Here is an 18,701-nt window from a genome sequence, read left to right as displayed (position 1 = left end):
AAAATAGAGCCTTTTCTAGATCTAGCATTCTATATTTTAAGGTCTCTTTCAGTTCCAACAGTGTATTTTCCAAAGTTCTAATGATACTTTTTGGGCTCCATTCTGTATCCCAAAGCCCCCTGGATCCAAGAACACTGGAATCCTGTCTCCTATTCTTCCCAGCTATGGGAGCCTGACCAAATCACCACCTCGTGGCTTCTCCTTTTCTCATCTCTGAAACAGGGATGGTGATAAGACCACATTTGTAAAAAGCTTTGCAAACTTTAGGGGAAGACATCCATGATTATGGTGAAGATGATCTGCTGCTGCCCCACCAGGAGTCAGTGATAGTCCCTCCCATGTGCTCATGCCCCTCCCTCAGCTATATCTAACACAATCTCTCTTCTGAGGCAAAAGCTTCTCACAGATCCAGCCTGCAGGGACAGCAGCTGTGCACAAAGGCTCCAAGATGAAGGCTTTCCTCCTCCTCCTCCTTCTTTGCCTTGGGGCCATGATTGAGATCGAGGTAAGGGCATCCCTTGTTCTGTCAGATCCAAGATGCTCAACAACTCTGATTTCTAACTTCAGTGGAATTTTTCCAGAGAAAGGGGACTGACCCCCAAATCCTTCCTACGGCCTGGCACCTAAAAAGACTCTTCCCCCCACCCATTAACCCAGTTAATGCCCATTCACTCCACTCTGAAATCAGACCATTAGATGGGAATCCAGGGCATGTAATATCCTCCCTCCCTACTGAGAATCCAAAGGGGGTGGGGAACTGATTTTAATGCCAACAGTTGAGCTAAGTAGCCTATGAGATTTAGAAGACAGATTCTGGATGAAATATTCCTCAGAGGCAGCTCTAAAGAAAGACCCCACGATGGGAAGAGACCACCAGATAAACCCTTTGCCCTCGGGTTCTCCTCCTGTTGATTGCATGTCATAGTCCTGGGTGCAAGTACTGCTTCTGAAACCCCCCCAAAATGACTTAACTTCTTGGTACCCTCAAGCAAGACTCTATGACTTTCAGTTATGGAGAAGCTGACAGCCTGCCTTGGTAGAGGCAATTTCTTCATCAGGGAGTGCCCAGGGCCAATTAAATCACCATTCTAATCCCTAACCCTTTCCCTCTGCCAGGCTGGCCTGCCTGAAAGGTTGGGAGCAGAACTTCCTCCTGTCGCCCCACCTGTGATCCCCTGTATTGAGAAAGACCCCACCTGGGTTGCTGGTCCCAGTGCCAGCTCAGATGTGGGGTGAACTGTTTTCCCTTCTAGGTCCCTGTTATAAAATATAAGCATGAAGCTAGACATTTGCCACTCTGATGATCTTAAAGTCCCTGCCAGCCATTCCATTCTGTAGTCTTAACATCCCTTCCAACACCAAAAGATGTCATCTTTGTTCAGCTCAGGCGGTCTTAACTTTTTTTGTACCATGGACCCTTTCGGCAGTTTGGTGGGTTCCTTAGAATAAGACTTTTAAATGACTGTAGGAAATGTTTGATTTCAACTAGCAGTGTGTGGAAATAAGGCTGTTGTGATTTTCCCCCCTCTGGCTTAGTTCATAGACCCCTGAAATCTATCCCCAGACCCCTGGGAGTCCGGTAGGGAATAGTGCATCCCAGATTCAGTCCATTGTGATGGTCCATGTCCATCATCCTTGCTGGGCCAGGGGGAAGGCTAAGAATGGCGCATCTCTGGAATTTGGGAGTTTTGATCTGCAAGAGGGCCAAAGACAGTTCAATGAAGCAGAGGTGGGCAGCCCAGGAGAGGGTTAAAATGTCCAGACTGAATAGCCCTGAGTAGCAGCTTCAGTTGCACACTAGTTGAGAAAGGAGACTCAGGCTTCTCCCTTGCCTCTGAAAACCAAACAAAACTTCCTGGGTTAGATTGAACCAAAAGGGGGATTCTTCTCCTCCCTGCAGCTTTGGAACCAGGCTGGAGTCCTCACAGTTGGCCAAAGGGTTCTTGGAGTGGGTTACTTTATACCTGATTTCTATGACGTAAAGGGGTTGTTGAATCATTTTCAGTCACGTTTAACTCTTTATGATTCCATTTTCTTGGCAAAGATGCTGGAGTAGTTTGCTGTTTCCTTGTCCAGCTCATTTGACAGATGTGGAAACTGAGGCAGACCGGGTTAAGTGACTTGGCCAGGGTCACAAAGCTAGTCATTGTCCGAGGCTGGATTTGAACTCGGGAATATGACATTTCCTGGGCCCAGGGCCCATCCTCTATCCACTATGCCATACTTTTCTGCATATTCCATCTCCTCTCCCCTTCCTGTAAGGTTTAAATTGGGTGGCCCAACAGTTTGAACCTCATGGGATTGTATCACTGGGGATACACTGGGGAGAGAAGGAGGATTAAATGGTTGTTGAGTAGGGGAGTGAGCAGGACTTGATGGACAGATTCTTGGGACACTTACAACTACTTCCTCCTCAATACCCCCCTTCCCCAAGGGTACCCACCCAGTTGCCACAAGTATAAATGCCTCATTTGCTTCGTTAGCCACTGCAGTAGGAAAATATACCTTAGGAAGTTAGAGAACCATAACTCAGTCCCAGCCCCAGTTGGGCTCTAAAACTGAGACTGCAGGCACTTGTAGGAACCTTCTGGTTCAGTGGCTCCGTTTTACAGATGAGGAAGCTGAGGTTCAGAAAAGGGAAATGCTACCTGCAGTTATCAGAAAAGGGGCCCACCCAGCCTTCCGGGTTCCCAGCCCTGCTCTCTTTCCGTTCCCTTCCACTGGCTAGGATGCTCCTTTGTAGGGGAGGTAGAGAACGCCTGGGAAATGGGTCCCCCATTCACCATATGTGGGCGAAGGGGGGAAGGAAGGTGAGAGAGACTGAGAACGCTCCTCCCTCCTCTCCTCAGAGGCCCAGCTGGGAGGTGCAGGAGTCCTGGCTTCAGTTTATGTGACTGTATCCCAGCCACTTCCCCTTCCTTGGCTTCAGCTTCCCCATCTGTTAATTAAGGCATTTCTCAAGTTCATTTGTGTATTCTGATCCCTTCCAGCTCTTCTGTTCTCTCTGATGTCTAATCATTCTGCTGCTCAAAGTGGTTTCTCCCAGGATAAAGTGCAAATGACTCTGCTGAGCATGCAGGATCATCTCCAGTGTGGCCTCCAGTGACCTCTTCATTCTTCTCTCATGTACTTCCCTTGTAACGGAACAATTACCCCAGGCCTTTCCAAGAGCCCTGTGCCCTATTTCTGCAATGTTGAACTTCAGAAACTGAGCTGTGTGATCCTGGGAAAGTCACTTAACCTGTTTGCCTCAGTTTCCCCAACTGTAAAGTGGAGATAATAGCCCCTACCTAGAAGGCATTCATGTGAGGTCAAACCAGGGCCTGGTCCACAGGAGGCACTTATTGTTCTCTGTTCCTTCTGCCTCTCAGAATCTTTACCTTCTTTCAATTAAATTCAGTAACTACTTATTTATATTAATTTATATCATATAAATATTTAATGTATTAAATAAGCATTTATATTAAAACTTCCGTGTTTAAGACACTGTGCTAAGGAGGTGATGGAAAGCAAGCTTACAGTCATTCAGCTATCACTTTCCTGAAGTCTTCCCTGAACCTAGCAATTGTGAATGCTGTCTTTCCTCCTCCTCCTCCCCTTCTGTCTCCCTCCCTTCCTTCCCCTGTCTCTCTCTCTTTCTCTCTGTCCCTGTATCTCTCTTTCTCTGTCTGTTAATCTGTCTGTCTCTGTCTCTGTCTCTCCCTTCCCACCCCAAGTAGAATGTAAACTTCTTGATGAAGACTTTTTTAATCTTATATTTTCAATACCTCTCACATAATAGATTCTTTAAAAATTGTTAAGTTGATTTGAACTCTACCCTTTCCAAGTGTCTTTCTGCTCTGACCTCTCCCAAATTTCCTGATAATCTAGAGCTGTGAGGGACCTTGGAAATGATTTAGTTCAACAGTCTCATTTTATAGATAAAAATGTAAGACTTAGAGAAGTGACTTTCCATGGTTATGTGGGCAGAGAGGCAGGTTTCAAACTCAGGGCCTCCAGCACTAAATTTTTTTCTGCTTTGGATTTTCCCACTTTGAAATGTGTTTGCTTCTAAAAGAACCCAAAGGGATTTTCCCTCGAGGCCTTTTTTCATTATTTAAGCAAAATGGAAGATCTGAGGATGAAGTCTTTCTCCCTCTTCCCAAGGAGGGCTTTGGGGGGAATGGATGGAACCTCCCACAAGTGATCTAGAAGGACTCTGGTCCAGCTGATAGTAATGTCCTCTTGTCCTGGGGAGCTGCACGTGGGCTCAGGCTCTGGATCTCCCCACTACGTAACCTTGTCCGTCCTCTGCAGGCCTCCAGCCAAACATCAGCAACCCCAACGACGACGACGAACCAGTCATCTCAGATGTTCCATGGACCCTTTCCCTGGAGCATCCTCCTCCTCACCGGAGTCCTCACTTACCTCCTTCAGTGACACTGAGGCCTGGGATGGAGACTGAGGAGACCAGCAGCCCTGGCCCTGAAAGCTCCCTCTTCCGGGGCCCTTCCCTCCCAGCACCCGCAGCCCTCCGCTGAGCATCCCATGGCCCCCTGAGGAGCCCCCATGCCCACGATAGCACCTGTCAGCTAGGGGCATGGATTGATTTTGCTCCATACTCCAAGGATTCTAGTGATGAGAGAGCAAAGCACTGACCTGCTTGACTCAATAAAGCCATTAAAGCCTGAGTGTGTGATCTTCCTGACTCGCCCCTATGCCATTGCAGGGACCCCTTTTAGGCCCACTCTTCCCCACCCTGAGCTAAGGGCCTTCTGATAGCATTTCCAGAGAGGCCTCTTTCCTTCCCTGCCCCCACCCAGTTTTGGGGGCTCACTCTATCCTAGCCATGCCCCTTTCCCCAAACTCTCCAGATGGAGGGAGAAGCTTTGGAGACTCCCAGGTCAGCTGCAAGACCCCTTACCCACCCCCGACTCAAAATGCTAGAATTGGAGGGATTTGAGAGATTTTCTAGTCCAGTGTTCTCATTTTCTTGAAGCCTTGAGAAGTTGGCCAAGCTCAGATAGTGAATTAGGGGCAGAGTCAAGAACTGGGAGTTCTGGCTTTCTGACCCCAGGACCAGTGTCTTCCTCCCCACCCAGAGCCCTAACTCAGCCCGGAACCTTGCCAAACAGCCATACCCACGGACAGAGGGAGCCCGGGGCACATCCCGACAGCCCGGCCTCTGTCCCCTCACCTCCTCCCGTCTGGTCACCCCGAGAAGGGTGGGGAAATGAGGAAGAGGAGGTGATCACAGGCTAAGCCTTTGGGGAATAACGGCCTGCCTCCTGCTTTGGCTACCCTCTGGCCTGGTTCTCTCTCCCCTCCCTAACCCTTGGCTCACCCCCAACACCCCCCCATATGCTGACTGACCGTTTTAGCCTCTGGGCCTACTTCTCTTTTGTCCCATGCTGACTGGAGCCTCGTGTCCCCAAACAGACTCTGTTCATCTCTCCCCCCAGGTGGTTTCCTGGCTTTCTCTCTCAGGGCAAGGGTTTGGGCTCCCTAGAGAGGGAGGCAGTCACCGTCCCAGGTCCCACAGGACCCCACCACATCCTGAAGTTTCTCCTCTGGTACAAGGGGAGGGGAGAATTGGTATCCGGTGGAGGGCCCCTGACGAGAAGAAGGGAAGGATGGAGAGAAAGCTTTGGGTCGGGTATCTCCGGACCCACCCTCAACCCACACCCACACAGGGCCGGGCAGCCTTTTCCTCTGAGAAGAGTAGAAACCAAGCTCTCCTGTTCCCCTTCTCGCTACGCTTCTTCCTTTTCTTTCCTCCCTTTTCCCTCTTTTAACCCTTCTCATTTCCTTTCCCCCCCCTTTTCTCTCTTCCCTTCTTTTTCTCCTCTTTTCCTTTTCCCCCTCTTCCCTTTTCCCCTTTTCCCCGTCTTCTCTTCACTTTTCTGCCCATCCTTCTTTCTCTTTTCTTCTCTCTTTTCTCTCCCTCTTTCCCTTTCTTTCTGTCCTCTCTCCTCCCTTTTCTCCTTCCCTGCTTTCTCTGTCCCCTGTGGGTGCCCTCTGGTGGCTAAAAGGAGTCCCCTTCCTCCTAAGAGTTTTCCCCCGGCCAAAGGATGAGAGGGGCAGGAATGGGACAGAGGGGAGGGAGAAAATGGAGAATTCTACCTGAAAAGAACTCCAAATTCTAGTTACAGAGACTTACCAACACAAAGAGAGCCAGGGAGACATTATAAAACATCTTATGTTACAAAAACAGTATCTGTACAAACCTCTGGCCCAGTTCAGACCCCCGTTCCCACCCCCCCCAAGCCCTGTGGGATGCAGGAGCTCAGAGCACTTGGACATCCCAGATCTGAGAAGGTCTGTCCTCAGTCCTGTCCCACAGCACAGCGTGGTCCCGATCATAGCCCCGGCCACCTGGAGGGAGACGGGAAGGTAGTTAGTGAGGGCTCCATGGCCGACGAGCTCCAGAGCGTGCCCCCTCCCCGGCTCCCTGCTCACCCTTCACATCCAGGATCTTGTCCTCGAACATCTCGCTGCAGATGTGCCCAGAGCTGTCAATGCTCCACGTCTGTCTGGGCTGGCGGCTCTCGGCCCAAAGCACCACCTTGGACCCGGGGCTGGGCTGCCCGATCACCTGCAGGCTCATTGTTGGGGCCACCTGGTCCCCCAAGAAGCAATTACACCCTCCATCCGAGGCCCCAAGGGCTAAGCAAGCCCCTGGTGCGTGTCCGGCAACATTCCCAACCGCAGAAGGCCCACCCCCTTCCCAGCCCTGCTCGGAGCCGGGCTCTTAGCTAATCACACTAAGCAGCATAATGTCCCTGCTAAAAGAACCCCAGGTCCAGAACATCAGCACCTGGAGGAACTTCTTCAGGGCAAAAAAAGACTGTTAGCCCTTAGAATACAGCCGGAAAGAAGCCCTTACCGCAAAACCCGCCTGTGTGGGCAAGCCAGTCCCCGTCTCTGGGCCCCAGGGTCCTCCACCATAAAATGAAGAGTTGGGCTTGTGTCATCTCTGCAAGGGGCGCCCCTTTTACCTCGGTTCCCTTCCTCCCTGCCTGCCCCCCAACATATCCCTGCTCCTCAGGCTGCCCTCTGAGCCCGACTTCCATTTCTTCCACATGAAGTGTGTAAGTACCTACTTATTTCCAGGTCATCTCCCCAAAAAGGATGCAAAGCCCTTGCGGGACAATTTTTTTCCTTTCTTTGTATACTGGTCTCTGGTACACAGTAAGCACTTCATAAATGCTTTACTGATTCACTGATTGTGGTGTAGAACAACCTCTCTCTCAACAGAATGTTGGCTCTGGGAGGGAAGGGGCTGCTTCACTTTTGTATTTGTCCCACCCCTCCTTAGTGTCAGTACAGTCACTAGCAAATAGTTGTCACTTAATGAATGCTTCTAGATTGCTTGATTTCCCAAATAGGAACCATGTTTTATCTGATCTTCATACTGGCCCCAGTTCCTATTCTGCACAGTATTCTGCAGAACTCATGTGTAAGAAATGTTTGTCAAATGAATGGATGAACCCAGGAGGTCAGAGCTGGGAGGGCCTTTAGAACCCAGGAGGTCAGAGCTGGGAGGGGACTTAGAACCCGGGATGTCAGAGCTGGGAGGGCCCTTAGAACCCGGGATGTCAGAGCTGGGAGGGCCCTTAGAACCCGGGATGTCAGAGCTGGGAGGGCCCTTAGAACCCGGGAGGTCAGAGCTGGGAGGGCCCTTAGAACCCAGGAGGTCAGAGCTGGGAGGGCCCTTAGAACCCAGGAGGTCAGAGCTGGGAGGGGACTTAGAACCCGGGAGGTCAGAGCTGGGAAGGCCCTTAGAACCTGGGATGTCAGAGCTGGGAGGGCCCTTAGAACCCGGGATGTCAGAGCTGGGAGGGCCCTTAGAACCCAGGAGGTCAGAGCTGGGAGGGGACTTAGAACCCGGGAGGTCAGAGCTGGGAAGGCCCTTAGAACCTGGGATGTCAGAGCTGGGAGGGCCCTTAGAACCCGGGATGTCAGAGCTGGGAGGGCCCTTAGAACCCAGGAGGACAGAGCTGGGAGGGCCCTTAGAACCCGGGAGGTCAGAGCTGGGAGGGCCCTTAGAACCCGGGATGTCAGAGCTGGGAGGGCCCTTAGAACCCAGGAGGTCAGAGCTGGGAGGGGACTTAGAACCTGGGATGTCAGAGCTGGGAGGGCCCTTAGAACCCGGGATGTCAGAGCTGGGAGGGCCCTTAGAACCCGGGATGTCAGAGCTGGGAGGGCCCTTAGAACCCGGGAGGTCAGAGCTGGGAGGGCCCTTAGAACCCAGGAGGTCAGAGCTGGGAGGGCCCTTAGAACCCGGGAGGTCAGAGCCGGGAGGGCCCTTAGAACCCGGGAGGTCAGACCTGGGAGGGCCCTTAGAACCCGGGAGGTCAGAGCCGGGAGGGCCCTTAGAACCCAGGATGTTAGAGCCGGGAGGGCCCTTAAAACCCGGGAGGTCAGAGCTGGGAGGGACCTTAGAACCCGGGAGGTCAGAGCTGGGAGGGCCCTTAGAACCCAGGATGTTAGAGCCGGGAGGGCCCTTAGAACCCGGGAGGTCAGAGTTGGGAGGGCCCTTAGAACCCGGAGGTCAGAGCTGGGAGGGCCCTTAGAACACAGGAGGTCAGAGCTGGGAGGGCCCTTAGAACCCAGGATGTTAGAGCCGGGAGGGCCCTTAGAACCCGGGAGGTCAGAGTTGGGAGGGCCCTTAGAACCCGGAGGTCAGAGCTGGGAGGGCCCTTAGAACACAGGAGGTCAGAGCTGGGAGGGCCCTTAGAACCCGGGAGGTCAGAGCTGGGAGGGCCCTTAGAACCCGGGAGGTCAGAGCTGGGAGGGCCCTTAGAACCCGGGATGTCAGAGCTGGGAGGGCCCTTAGAACCCAGGAGGTCAGAGCTGGGAGGGGACTTAGAACCTGGGATGTCAGAGCTGGGAGGGCCCTTAGAACCCGGGATGTCAGAGCTGGGAGGGCCCTTAGAACCCGGGAGGTCAGAGCTGGGAGGGCCCTTAGAACCCAGGAGGTCAGAGCTGGGAGGGCCCTTAGAACCCGGGAGGTCAGAGCCGGGAGGGCCCTTAGAACCCGGGAGGTCAGACCTGGGAGGGCCCTTAGAACCCGGGAGGTCAGAGCCGGGAGGGCCCTTAGAACCCGGGATGTTAGAGCCGGGAGGGCCCTTAAAACCCGGGAGGTCAGAGCTGGGAGGGACCTTAGAACCCAGGAGGTCAGAGCTGGGAGGGCCCTTAGAACCCAGGATGTTAGAGCCGGGAGGGCCCTTAGAACCCGGGAGGTCAGAGTTGGGAGGGCCCTTAGAACCCGGAGGTCAGAGCTGGGAGGGCCCTTAGAACACAGGAGGTCAGAGCTGGGAGGGCCCTTAGAACCCAGGATGTTAGAGCCGGGAGGGCCCTTAGAACCCGGGAGGTCAGAGTTGGGAGGGCCCTTAGAACCCGGAGGTCAGAGCTGGGAGGGCCCTTAGAACACAGGAGGTCAGAGCTGGGAGGGCCCTTAGAACCCGGGAGGTCAGAGCTGGGAGGGCCCTTAGAACCCGGGAGGTCAGAGCTGGGAGGGCCCTTAGAACCCGGGAGGTCAGAGCTGGGAGGGCCCTTAGAACCCAGGATGTCAGAGCTGGGAGGGCCCTTAGAACCCAGGAGGTCAGAGCTGGGAGGGCCCTTAGAACCCGGGAGGTCAGAGCTGGGAGGGCCCTTAGAACCCGGGATGTCGGAGCTGGGAGGGCCCTTAGAACCCAGGAGGTCAGAGCGGGGAGGGCCCTTAGAGATGATTTATTTGAGCACCCTCATTATACAGGAGGACTGAGTCCCAGATGGGGGAGTCGCTGGTCTAAGTTCATCACCCATTGATACAACAGCCCCCCCGTCTTTTCCATGGCTAAGGAGAAGCTCTGGCAAGCCCACGCAGAGGGAGTTCTGCCCTGGCTCTGTCTGGCTCTCTCATGGGTTTGGGCACTTCCTGGGACAGGCCTGAGCAGCGGCCTTCCTTGCCACCTCCCTGCCCCTCGCCGCACGCACCTGGTTCTTCAGCAGTCCATCTTCATAGTACCAGATGCAGCTGCCCCCAGCCCGGGCCTCTGAGACCACCACCCTGCCGGCTTTCATGTCTTCCACGTCCTCGGGCACCGCCAGCCACCTGCCCAGGCCGTTGTTCCGAAGGTAGAAATAAACCCGGCGCTAAGATAAGTGGGAGAGGGTGAGGAAGGCGGACCTGGCGTCTCCCAGGTCCCTCAGGCCTCCTCTCGCCTTCCTGGAGGCGGCCCCAGCCCAGGCTCCCTTCTCCAGCGGCCCGTCCCCCCCACCTCTGGGAGCACGGTCCCCACAGGGGGAGCCCGCACCAGCTCCCGGACTCATTTGGGGGCAGGGGCAGAGAGAGACGCCATGAAGACCCCCTCACCCCCCCAGACACAGCAAACGTCCCGCAGACAACCAGCTCGCGCCTGCCCCTGGCGCACCTGCTTGATTGGGTAGAGAGAGCCAATCCTCTGCGTCCCGCTGTAGGTCAGCCAGTTGGTGATCTCGGCACTTCCCACCAGCCACTGGCGGCCTCGGAAATCACTGTGCTCACACAGCACCCAGCTGGGAACCGGGACCGTCGGGCAGGAGCACGGGGGAAGGAGGAAATGGCGGGATGGAGGTCAGAGCTTTGTCATCACAATGGAAGCACCCCGCCTCAGATCCGGCTCCCCCGGGTCTGGGAACGGGTCAGTCTGGGTTGTCTCCTTTTCTATCCCCTGTGCTCAGTACCTGGTACACAGCAGGTGCTTAATCAGTGCCTACTATGTTTTTTAGTAGATCTGGCTGCTGCGATTTTAAAAGGGGGGAGGGAACTTCTGCAGCAGGAGAATATTTTGGATGTTCCGAGTTTGGGGATTCCCCAGGCCTCAGGGTCCTGTCTTCCCCCAGCCTCCTCCTGGGGCCGCCAGCTCGTTTTCCCTCTCGTCCTTTGCTTCTCCTGAAGGCTTCCTTCCCTATGTCCTCCCCTCCCCCAACACCCACAAGCCCCCTTGACTCACACGCCCCCCTTGATGCGGATGGACAGGACATGGTTGTTGAAGCCTTCCGCCTGAAGGCTCCGGACTTCCCCATTGAGCTCAATCTCCTTTCCCTCAAAGCACTCCAGCCCGTAGAGGAAGACGGACGGCTCGGAAAAATGCTGGTGGAAGGAAGCAGAGTCAGACGCTAGTCACGCGTTTCCGGTAAGATTTAAATTTGATTCCAGACCGTCCTTATGGGGCTGTGTGCTTCAGTTTCCTTATCTGTAAATGGGGATAACAGTAGTGGCTTTCTTCCAAAGTTGTTGCGAGCATAAAGAAGGGAAGGAGAAAACATTTTTAAAGGCCTTGCAATGTCCCAGTCCTGAGTGCTTACAAATGGCAGCTCATCTGATCCTCGCGACCACCCCGGGAGGAAATCGCTATTATCTCATTTTACAGATGAGGAAACTGAGGGCAGACAGAGATGACAGGTCTTGCCCAGGGTCACACAGGTAGTAAATGTCTAAGGCCAGATTCGAACTCATGCCTCCAGCTCTAGAGATCTGCCCACTGAGCTGCTTTGCCTGCTTTCCAGACCCTACAGCACTGCATAAAGGCCAGCTATCATCGTCAACGCCCTCATCTTCAGCAGCGGCTCCAGCTTTATTGTAGCGGGCACTTCGTAGAATGATTAGGAGAGAAGCGCTTTGTCAAAACTGGGGAATTATCTGCAGAATGCCTTCAGGCAGAGGCCACTCCCTTGCAGGAGAGAGAGCCGGTCTGGAGTGGTCAGATGTCACCCAGAATGTCACTGGTCAAAACCAAGAACGAAGGTCTGCTGACCCCTGGCCCAGGCAGCGCCTTTTACTCCAATGGAAGCCCCGTCTCTAGCCCCAAACTGTTTCAAGGCTTCCTTCAGTCAGCCTTAACTTTGGCCCAAGTCTGTGGTCTAGCTCCATCTCCTCTAAGCAGGGTTCCCTGAAGTTGGGGGTGAGGAATGAGACTGCTCCTAGTAGGGCTCCCTTCAAAATTGGAGCCATAGAACCCAGGAGGTCAGAGCCGGGAGGGTCCTTAGAACCCAGGATGTCAGAGCCAGGAGAGCCCTTAGAACCCGGGATGTCAGAGCCGGGAGGGCCCTTAGAACCCAGGAGGTCAGAGCTGGGAGGGCCCTTAGAACCCAGGAGGTCAGAGCTGGGAGGGCCCTTAGAACCCGGGAGGTCAGGACTGGGAGAGCCCTTAGAACCCAGGAGGTCAGAGCTGGGAGGGCCCTTAGAACCCAGGAGGTCAGAGCTGGGAGGGCCCTTAGAACCCGGGAGGTCAGAGGTGGGAGGGCCCTTAGAACCCAGGAGGTCAGAGATGGGAGGGCCCTTAGAACCCAGAATGTCAGAGCTGGGAGGGTCCTTAGAACCCAGGAGGTCAGAGCTGGGAGGGCCCTTAGAACCCAGGAGGTCAGAGCTGGGAGAGCCCTTAGAACCCGGGAGGTCAGAGCTGGGAGAGCCCTTAGAACCCAGAATGTCAGAGCTGGGAGGGCCCTTAGAACCCGGGAGGTCAGAGCTGGGAGAGCCCTTAGAACCCGGGATGTTGAAATTGAAATGGAACTTACATCTCAGTTAATCCAGCCTCCTCTTTTTATAGGTGGGCAAACTGAGGCCTAAAGAAAGAGGAAATGGCTCCACATGACTGAATCAGTTCTTGTGACTCCCAGCTCTGCATGTGCTGTGACATCATTTTCCTGAGGGCAGTGGGGACCTTGGAGGGGAGGGGGTACTCACCAGGGGGACCTTTCGCAGGGAGCTCAGGACACTGGAGGCCAGGCAGCCCATGGCTGTAAGGGTTGGGAACTCTCCCTCTGAGAGCACGTGCTGTTCCCCCTCAAATCCCGGCTCTTCAAACAGGATCCAGCTGTAGGGGTGAGGAGGCGTCTCAGTCTGGCCATCTCAGCCTCTGGAGCACCCAAGAAGTCCTTCCCAGCTCAGGCCCAGAGAAGGGCTCTCTTCAGTCCTAAGCCTGCAGTCCAGCTAGCCTTCACTCTATTACCCTTCAGTCCAGTCAGGTCTGCCCTTCAGTAGCAGGTACTGAAGTCAGACTCAGGAAAGAATGGCTTGATTTGTGTACGGGGATCAAACTCCAGGGAAAGCAGGGAAGGAAGAGCACCGGAGTCTCCTTCTCCGGGACGTCTCTCCTCTCATTCTCTACCTCTGCTGCCTTTGTCTCGAGATAAACTCTGGGAAGGCCTCCTCACCCCATCCCTCAAAACCAGCCCTTTGGGGCCCGAGCTGAAAGTATGGCTCCCTCTCCCAGGGTCCCCCTCTGTCACCTGCCGCCATGAACCCGACAGGATTGAGGCTGGAAGGAGGAAGGCAAAGAGGCTTGGTCATCCTCAAACGAGATGTGGTCCCCAAGGAAATCAGGTCCTGAGAAGAGCTGAATCTGGGAACAGGGAGAATATCCTGTCAGAGCTGGGCAGGGCCCATAGAACATGGGACGTTAGACCCGAGAACACACAGCCATAATCACCTCATTGACAGACAAGGAGACTTAAGAGAGAAGACATGACTTCTGCAAGATCATGGGGGCAGTTAGTGACACAGTCAGGATTCGAACTCAGGCCAGGAGATAGTGAAGGAGGAGGAAAGGGAAAGATAGTGGGGGAACAGTACCTGAAGGCCAGAGCTAAGAACGATGGTAGAAGAATGGTCAGTCAACGAATATTTAGTAATCACCTACGATATGCCAGCCTCCGTACTAAGCATACAGAAAAAACACAAAAAGGCAAAAGAATCCCTGCCCTCAAGGAAGTTACAGTCTCATGAGAGAGAACATCAAATAGCTATGGAAATAGCATATCATGTCTCTTGGGGAAGGCATCAAAATCAAGAAGGGCCCAGAAAGGCGGCTTCTTCTTCCTTCTTCTTCTCCCTCCTCTTCCTCTTCCTCCTCTTCCTTCTCCTCTTCTTCCTCCTCTTCCTCCTCCTCTTCTTCCTCCTCTTCCTCCTCTTCTTCCTCCTCCTCTTCTTCCTCCTCTTCTTCCTCCTCTTCCTCCTCCTCTTCCTCTTCCTCCTCCTCCTCCTTCTCCTTCTTCTTCTCCTTCTCCTCCTTCTTCTTCTCCTCCTCCTCCTTCTTTTCCTTCTTTCTTCTTCTCCTTCTCCTCCTCCTTTTTCTTCTCCTTTTCCTTCTCCTTCTCCTCCTTCTCCTTCTACTTATTTAGGTTAAATGTTTGAGTTTGGATTTGAATGCAGGTCCTCTTGGCTCCAGGGTTGATGCACCATCTAGCTGCCCCTCCCAGAAAGAGATATTATGGGATACTGTTGTTCTATGAGAAATGATCAGCAGGCTGATTTCAGAAAAGCCTGGAAAGACCTACATGAACTGATGCTGAGTGAAGTGAGCAGAACCAAGAAAAGGTAACTAGCAACAGCAAGACTGTGTGATGATCAGCTGTGATGAGATCCCTTTCTTGCAGAAGGTAGCTAAGGCTTAAACTAAGCCGGGTAGGTCAGGTAATGAGGAGTGACAGAGTTTCAGGCAGGGGGGACAGGCAGCGTAAATGCATTGTCATGACGGAGAAACGGCAAAGAGGTCTTAGACTGAAAAGAGGCAGATTTGGGCTCAAGGTAAGGAAAAATTTTGGGACAATCAGAGCTGTCCCTAAGTGGAATGGGCCACCTTGGGCTCCCCGAACACAAAGTGGATGACCAATCAATCAACTTACACTTATTGTACCCACTCTTTGCCAAGCCCTAAAAACCACTCTGTGGTGTTCAAGCTTGCTTTCTGGAGGTCCTTCAGACAGGCCTTGGTCTTTAGGTGGAGAAGTGATGAAGGCAGGAGAGCCACCACGAGGACAAAGATAGAAAGTCTCTCTTCCAGTCCTTCTTAGTGCTTATACACCTTATTGTAATTAGATCATTACAGCATATTGGATGTGTGTGAACTTAGAGAACCATTACATCACCATACTAAGTACTAAGTATACATGTATACTAGAGAACATCATCTCATCGATTCCACTGAGTTAACACCTTGTTTAAGCATACTTCTCCAGAGTTCCGGCCTCTACACGACTCTCCCCAAGAAAAGCAAGTGACACATTTTTTCTTCTACATATTTCCACATTGGTCATGCTGCGCAACAACCACCACCACCAAGAAGGTGAACATACTATACTTTGATCCACACTCAGGCTCCATTATTCTTTCACTGGCTGCGCTGGCTCTCTCCAGCCCAAGTCTATTGAAATTGCCTTGAATCACCTCGTGGTTGAAAAGAGCCAAGTCCCTCACGGTTGATCATCACATAATCTTGTTGAAGCTGTGTACAATGTTCTCCTGGTCCTGCTCACTTCACTCAGCATCAGTTCATATAAATCTCTCCAGGCTTTTCTGAAATGGGCCTGCTGATTGTTTCTTATAGAACAATAAAATCCCATTACACTCATATGCCATCACTTATCCAGCCATTCCCCAACTGATGGGCATCCACTCAATTTCTAATTCTAATATGTAATAGGACCTGCAATATTATATATGTTCCTCTTTTCCCTGCTCTTCTATCTATATATAAAGGTTCCTTTATTGGTGTCTCTTAAGTTCAGGATTAAAAACAACCTATTTTAAACCTGCCCCTCTCCTCAAGGATCTTACCTTCTGTTACATGAGACAGTGTGTACACATAGAATCACATGCTAAATGTAAAAAAGCAAGGAATGCTAGGAGCTGGGAGGGTAAGCAAAAACCTCATGTAGGAGACGGCGTGTGACCTTTGAAGGAGATGAGGGATTCTAAGAGATGACGGTGAGAGGGGGGGGATGTCAAGCATGGAGCGCCGACTGGGCCAAGACCCAGAAGTGGGAGATGGTAAATATGTGTGACAGTGAAAGGCCAACTTCCCTAGGTAGAGTAAACCTATGATAAACACGAAAAGGCTAGAAAAGAAGATGGATTATAAAGAACCTTGAATTCCAGGCAAAAGGATTTGCATTTGGTCTAGAAGTAATAGGAAGAAGACACGGAAGTTTATTGAGTTAAGGTGGTGATATGGTCAAACCTATAACTTGGAAAAATCATTTCAGCAGCGTCAGAAGTTGGACTGAATAGGGAAGAGAGATCAATTAGGAGGTTATTGCAATAATCAAGAAAGAAGGTGAAGGAGGCTTCAAATCAAAGTAGTTGTCTTGTGAATGAAGAGAAGGAAAGAATGTGAGAGATGTCACGGAGTTCAAAATAATAAGAGTTGAAGTGAGTGCAATGCATAGAGCACTAGCCCTGGAGTCAAGAGGGCCTGAGTTCAAAAGGAAGGAAGGAAGGAAAGAGGGAAGGAAGGAAGGAAGGAAGGAAAGAGGGAAGGAAGGAAGGAAGGAAGAAGGAAGGAAGGAAGGAGGAAAGAAGGAAGGAAGGAAGGAAGGAAGGAAAGAAGGAAGGAAGGAAGGAAGGAAGAAGGAAGGAAGGAAGGAAGGAAGGAAGAAAGGAAGGAAGGAAGGAAAGAAGGAAGAAAGGAAGGAAGGAAGGAAGGAAGAAGGAAGGAAGGAAGAAGAAAGGAAGGAAGAAGGAAGGAAGGAAGAAGAAAGGAAGGAAGAAGGAAGGAAGGAAGAAGGAAGGAAGGAAGGAAGAAGGAAAGAAGGAAGAAGGAAGGAAGGAAGAAGAAGGAAGGAAGAAGGAAGGAAGGAAGGAAGGAAGGAAGAAGGAAGGAAGGAAGGAAGGAAGAAGGAAGGAAGAAGGAAGGAAGAAGAAAGGAAGGAAGAAGGAAGGAAGGAAGGAAGGAAGAAGAAAGGAAGGAAGAAGGAAGGAAGAAGAAGGAAGAAGAAGGAAGGAAGGAAGGAAGAAGGAAGGAAGGAGAAGGAAGAAGGAAGGAAGGAAGGAAGAAGGAAGGAAGAAGGAAGAAAGGAAGGAAGAAGGAAAGAAGGAAGAAGGAAGGAAGGAAGGAAGGAAGAAGAAGGAAGGAAGGAAGAAGGAAGGAAGGAAGGAAGAAGGAAGAAGGAAGGAAGAAGGAAGGAAGGAAGAAGAAAGGAAGGAAGGAAGGAAAGAAGGAAGAAAGGAAGGAAGGAAGGAAGGAAGAAAGGAAGGAAGGAAAGAAGGAAGGAAGGAAGGAAGGAAGAAGGAAGGAGGAAGGAAGGAAGGAAGGAAGGAAGAAAGAAAGGAAGGAAGGAAGGAAGGAAGAAGGAAGGAGGAAGGAAGGAAGGAAGGAAGGAAGGAAGGAAAGAGGGAAGGAAGGAAGGAAGGAAGGAAGGAAGAAGGAAGGAAGGAAGGAAGGAAGGAAGAAGGAAGGAAGGAAGGAAGGAAGGAAGAAGGAAGGAAGGAAGGAAGGAAGGAAGAAGGAAGAAGGAAGGAAGAAGGAAGGAAAAAGGAAGGAAGGAAGAAAGAAAGAAAGGAAGGAAGGAAGAAGGAAGGAAGGAAGGAAGGAAAGAGGAAGGAAGGAAGGAAGGAAGGAAGGAAGGAAGGAAGAAGGAAGGAAGGAAGAAGAAAGGAAGGAAGGAAGGAAGGAAGGAAGGAAGGAAGAAGGAAGGAAGGAAGGAAGGAAGGAAGGAAGGAAGGAAGGAAGGAAGAAGAAGAAAGGAAGGAAGGAAGAAGAAAGGAAGGAAGAAGGAAGGAAGGAAGGAAGAAGGAAGGAAGGAAGAAGGAAGAAGGAAGGAAAAAGAAGGAAGGAAGAAAGAAAGAAAGGAAGGAAGGAAGGAAGGAAGGAAGGAAGAAGAAAGGAAGGAAGAAGGAAGGAAGGAAGGAAGAAGGAAGGAAGGAAGGAAGAAAGGAAGGAAGGAAGGAAGGAAGGAAGGAAGAAAGGAAGGAAGGAAGGAAGGAAGGAAGGAAGGAAGGAAGGAAGGAAGGAAGAAGGAAGAAGAAAGGAAGGAGAAGGAAGGAAGGAAGGAAGGAGGAAGAAGAAATGAAGGAAGAAGGAAGGAAGGAAGGAAGAAGGAAGGAAGGAAGAAAGGAAAGAAGGAAGAAAGGAAGAAAGGAAGGAAGGAAGAGGAAGGAAGGAAGGAAGGAAGGAAGGAAGGAAGGAGAGAGGGAGAAAGGGAAGGAGATGGGAGGAAAGAGAAAGAAAGAAAAGAGAGAGAGAGAGAGAGAGACAGAGAGAGAGAGAGAGAGAGAGAGAGAGAGAGAGAGAGAGAGAGAGAGAGAGAGAGAGAGAGAGAGAGAGAGAGAGAGAGAGAAGGGGGAAGGGAGGGAGAAGAAAGGATTTGGCATCTGGCTGAAGATGTGAAGTTAAGGAGAGGGAAGGGCTGAGGTGATTCCAGGATCTTAGGTGACTGGAAGGCTGATGGTGATGGTGTGGACCACAGTAAGGAACTTTGGGAAAGGGTGGTTTGGAGGAGTTCTGTGGGGACACATTGAGGCTGAGCCTCCTGGGAGGCCCCAGGTGGAAAGGACCAGCAGGCAGGGGTATAGATAAGATAAGGGATCCCCAGGGAGCAGATGTTGAGGTCACCACAAGACAGAGCAGACAAGTGAATCAGAGCCGGGGCACACCCAGCACTGGAGGCAAAGGGAAGTGGATGAGAGGACTGGAGTTTTCTGCTCAGGGACAGTTAGGACAGGTGGGCCCGGAGACTGCCGGGGAACAGGGGAGAAGAGAAGCTAGTCTGGCCCTTCCCCTCCCCCCAGCTAGGACCCCGTCCTTACCTCTAAGGTCCTTACCTTAGAAACAAAATGTAGATTCTGCTCCCCAACTGGAAGAGATGAGAGGATCAGGAGGACTGGGGCCTCCAAGCTTCCCCAGAGTTCCAGCACAACCAGCAGCTGCCCCCAAGCTCCACAGGAAGCATCCCTAGCTGTCCCTCCTGGGCCCTTC

The 18,701-nt window shown here is 52.0% G+C and overlaps 1 protein-coding gene and 1 long non-coding RNA gene across 2 annotated transcripts in view; one reads left to right on the top strand and one right to left on the bottom strand.

Moving 5' to 3' along the window:
• Window positions 1-368: 368 nt before the first annotated feature.
• Window positions 369-4,670, top strand: LOC141563924 (uncharacterized). Its single transcript, XR_012488540.1, has 2 exons — window positions 369-505; window positions 4,297-4,670. It is a non-coding gene; the product is annotated as an uncharacterized LOC141563924 (long non-coding RNA).
• A 1,490-nt stretch (window positions 4,671-6,160) lies between these two features.
• Window positions 6,161-18,701, bottom strand: part of CRYBG2 (crystallin beta-gamma domain containing 2) — a 43,228-nt gene continuing 30,687 nt past the window's right edge. The window contains 8 exon segments of the mRNA XM_074302555.1: window positions 6,161-6,354; window positions 6,439-6,598; window positions 9,961-10,119; window positions 10,398-10,521; window positions 10,959-11,098; window positions 12,692-12,821; window positions 13,237-13,349; window positions 18,548-18,571. Of these exon segments, the coding sequence (XP_074158656.1) occupies window positions 6,266-6,354; window positions 6,439-6,598; window positions 9,961-10,119; window positions 10,398-10,521; window positions 10,959-11,098; window positions 12,692-12,821; window positions 13,237-13,349; window positions 18,548-18,571 (939 nt within the window). The 3' untranslated portion in view covers window positions 6,161-6,265.

This window comes from Sminthopsis crassicaudata, chromosome 3 (assembly GCF_048593235.1).
Source record: "Sminthopsis crassicaudata isolate SCR6 chromosome 3, ASM4859323v1, whole genome shotgun sequence".
Lineage (NCBI taxonomy): Eukaryota > Metazoa > Chordata > Mammalia > Dasyuromorphia > Dasyuridae > Sminthopsis > Sminthopsis crassicaudata.
Note: the sequence above shows the minus strand (reverse complement) of the source record. Positions and strands in the feature narration are given on the sequence as shown.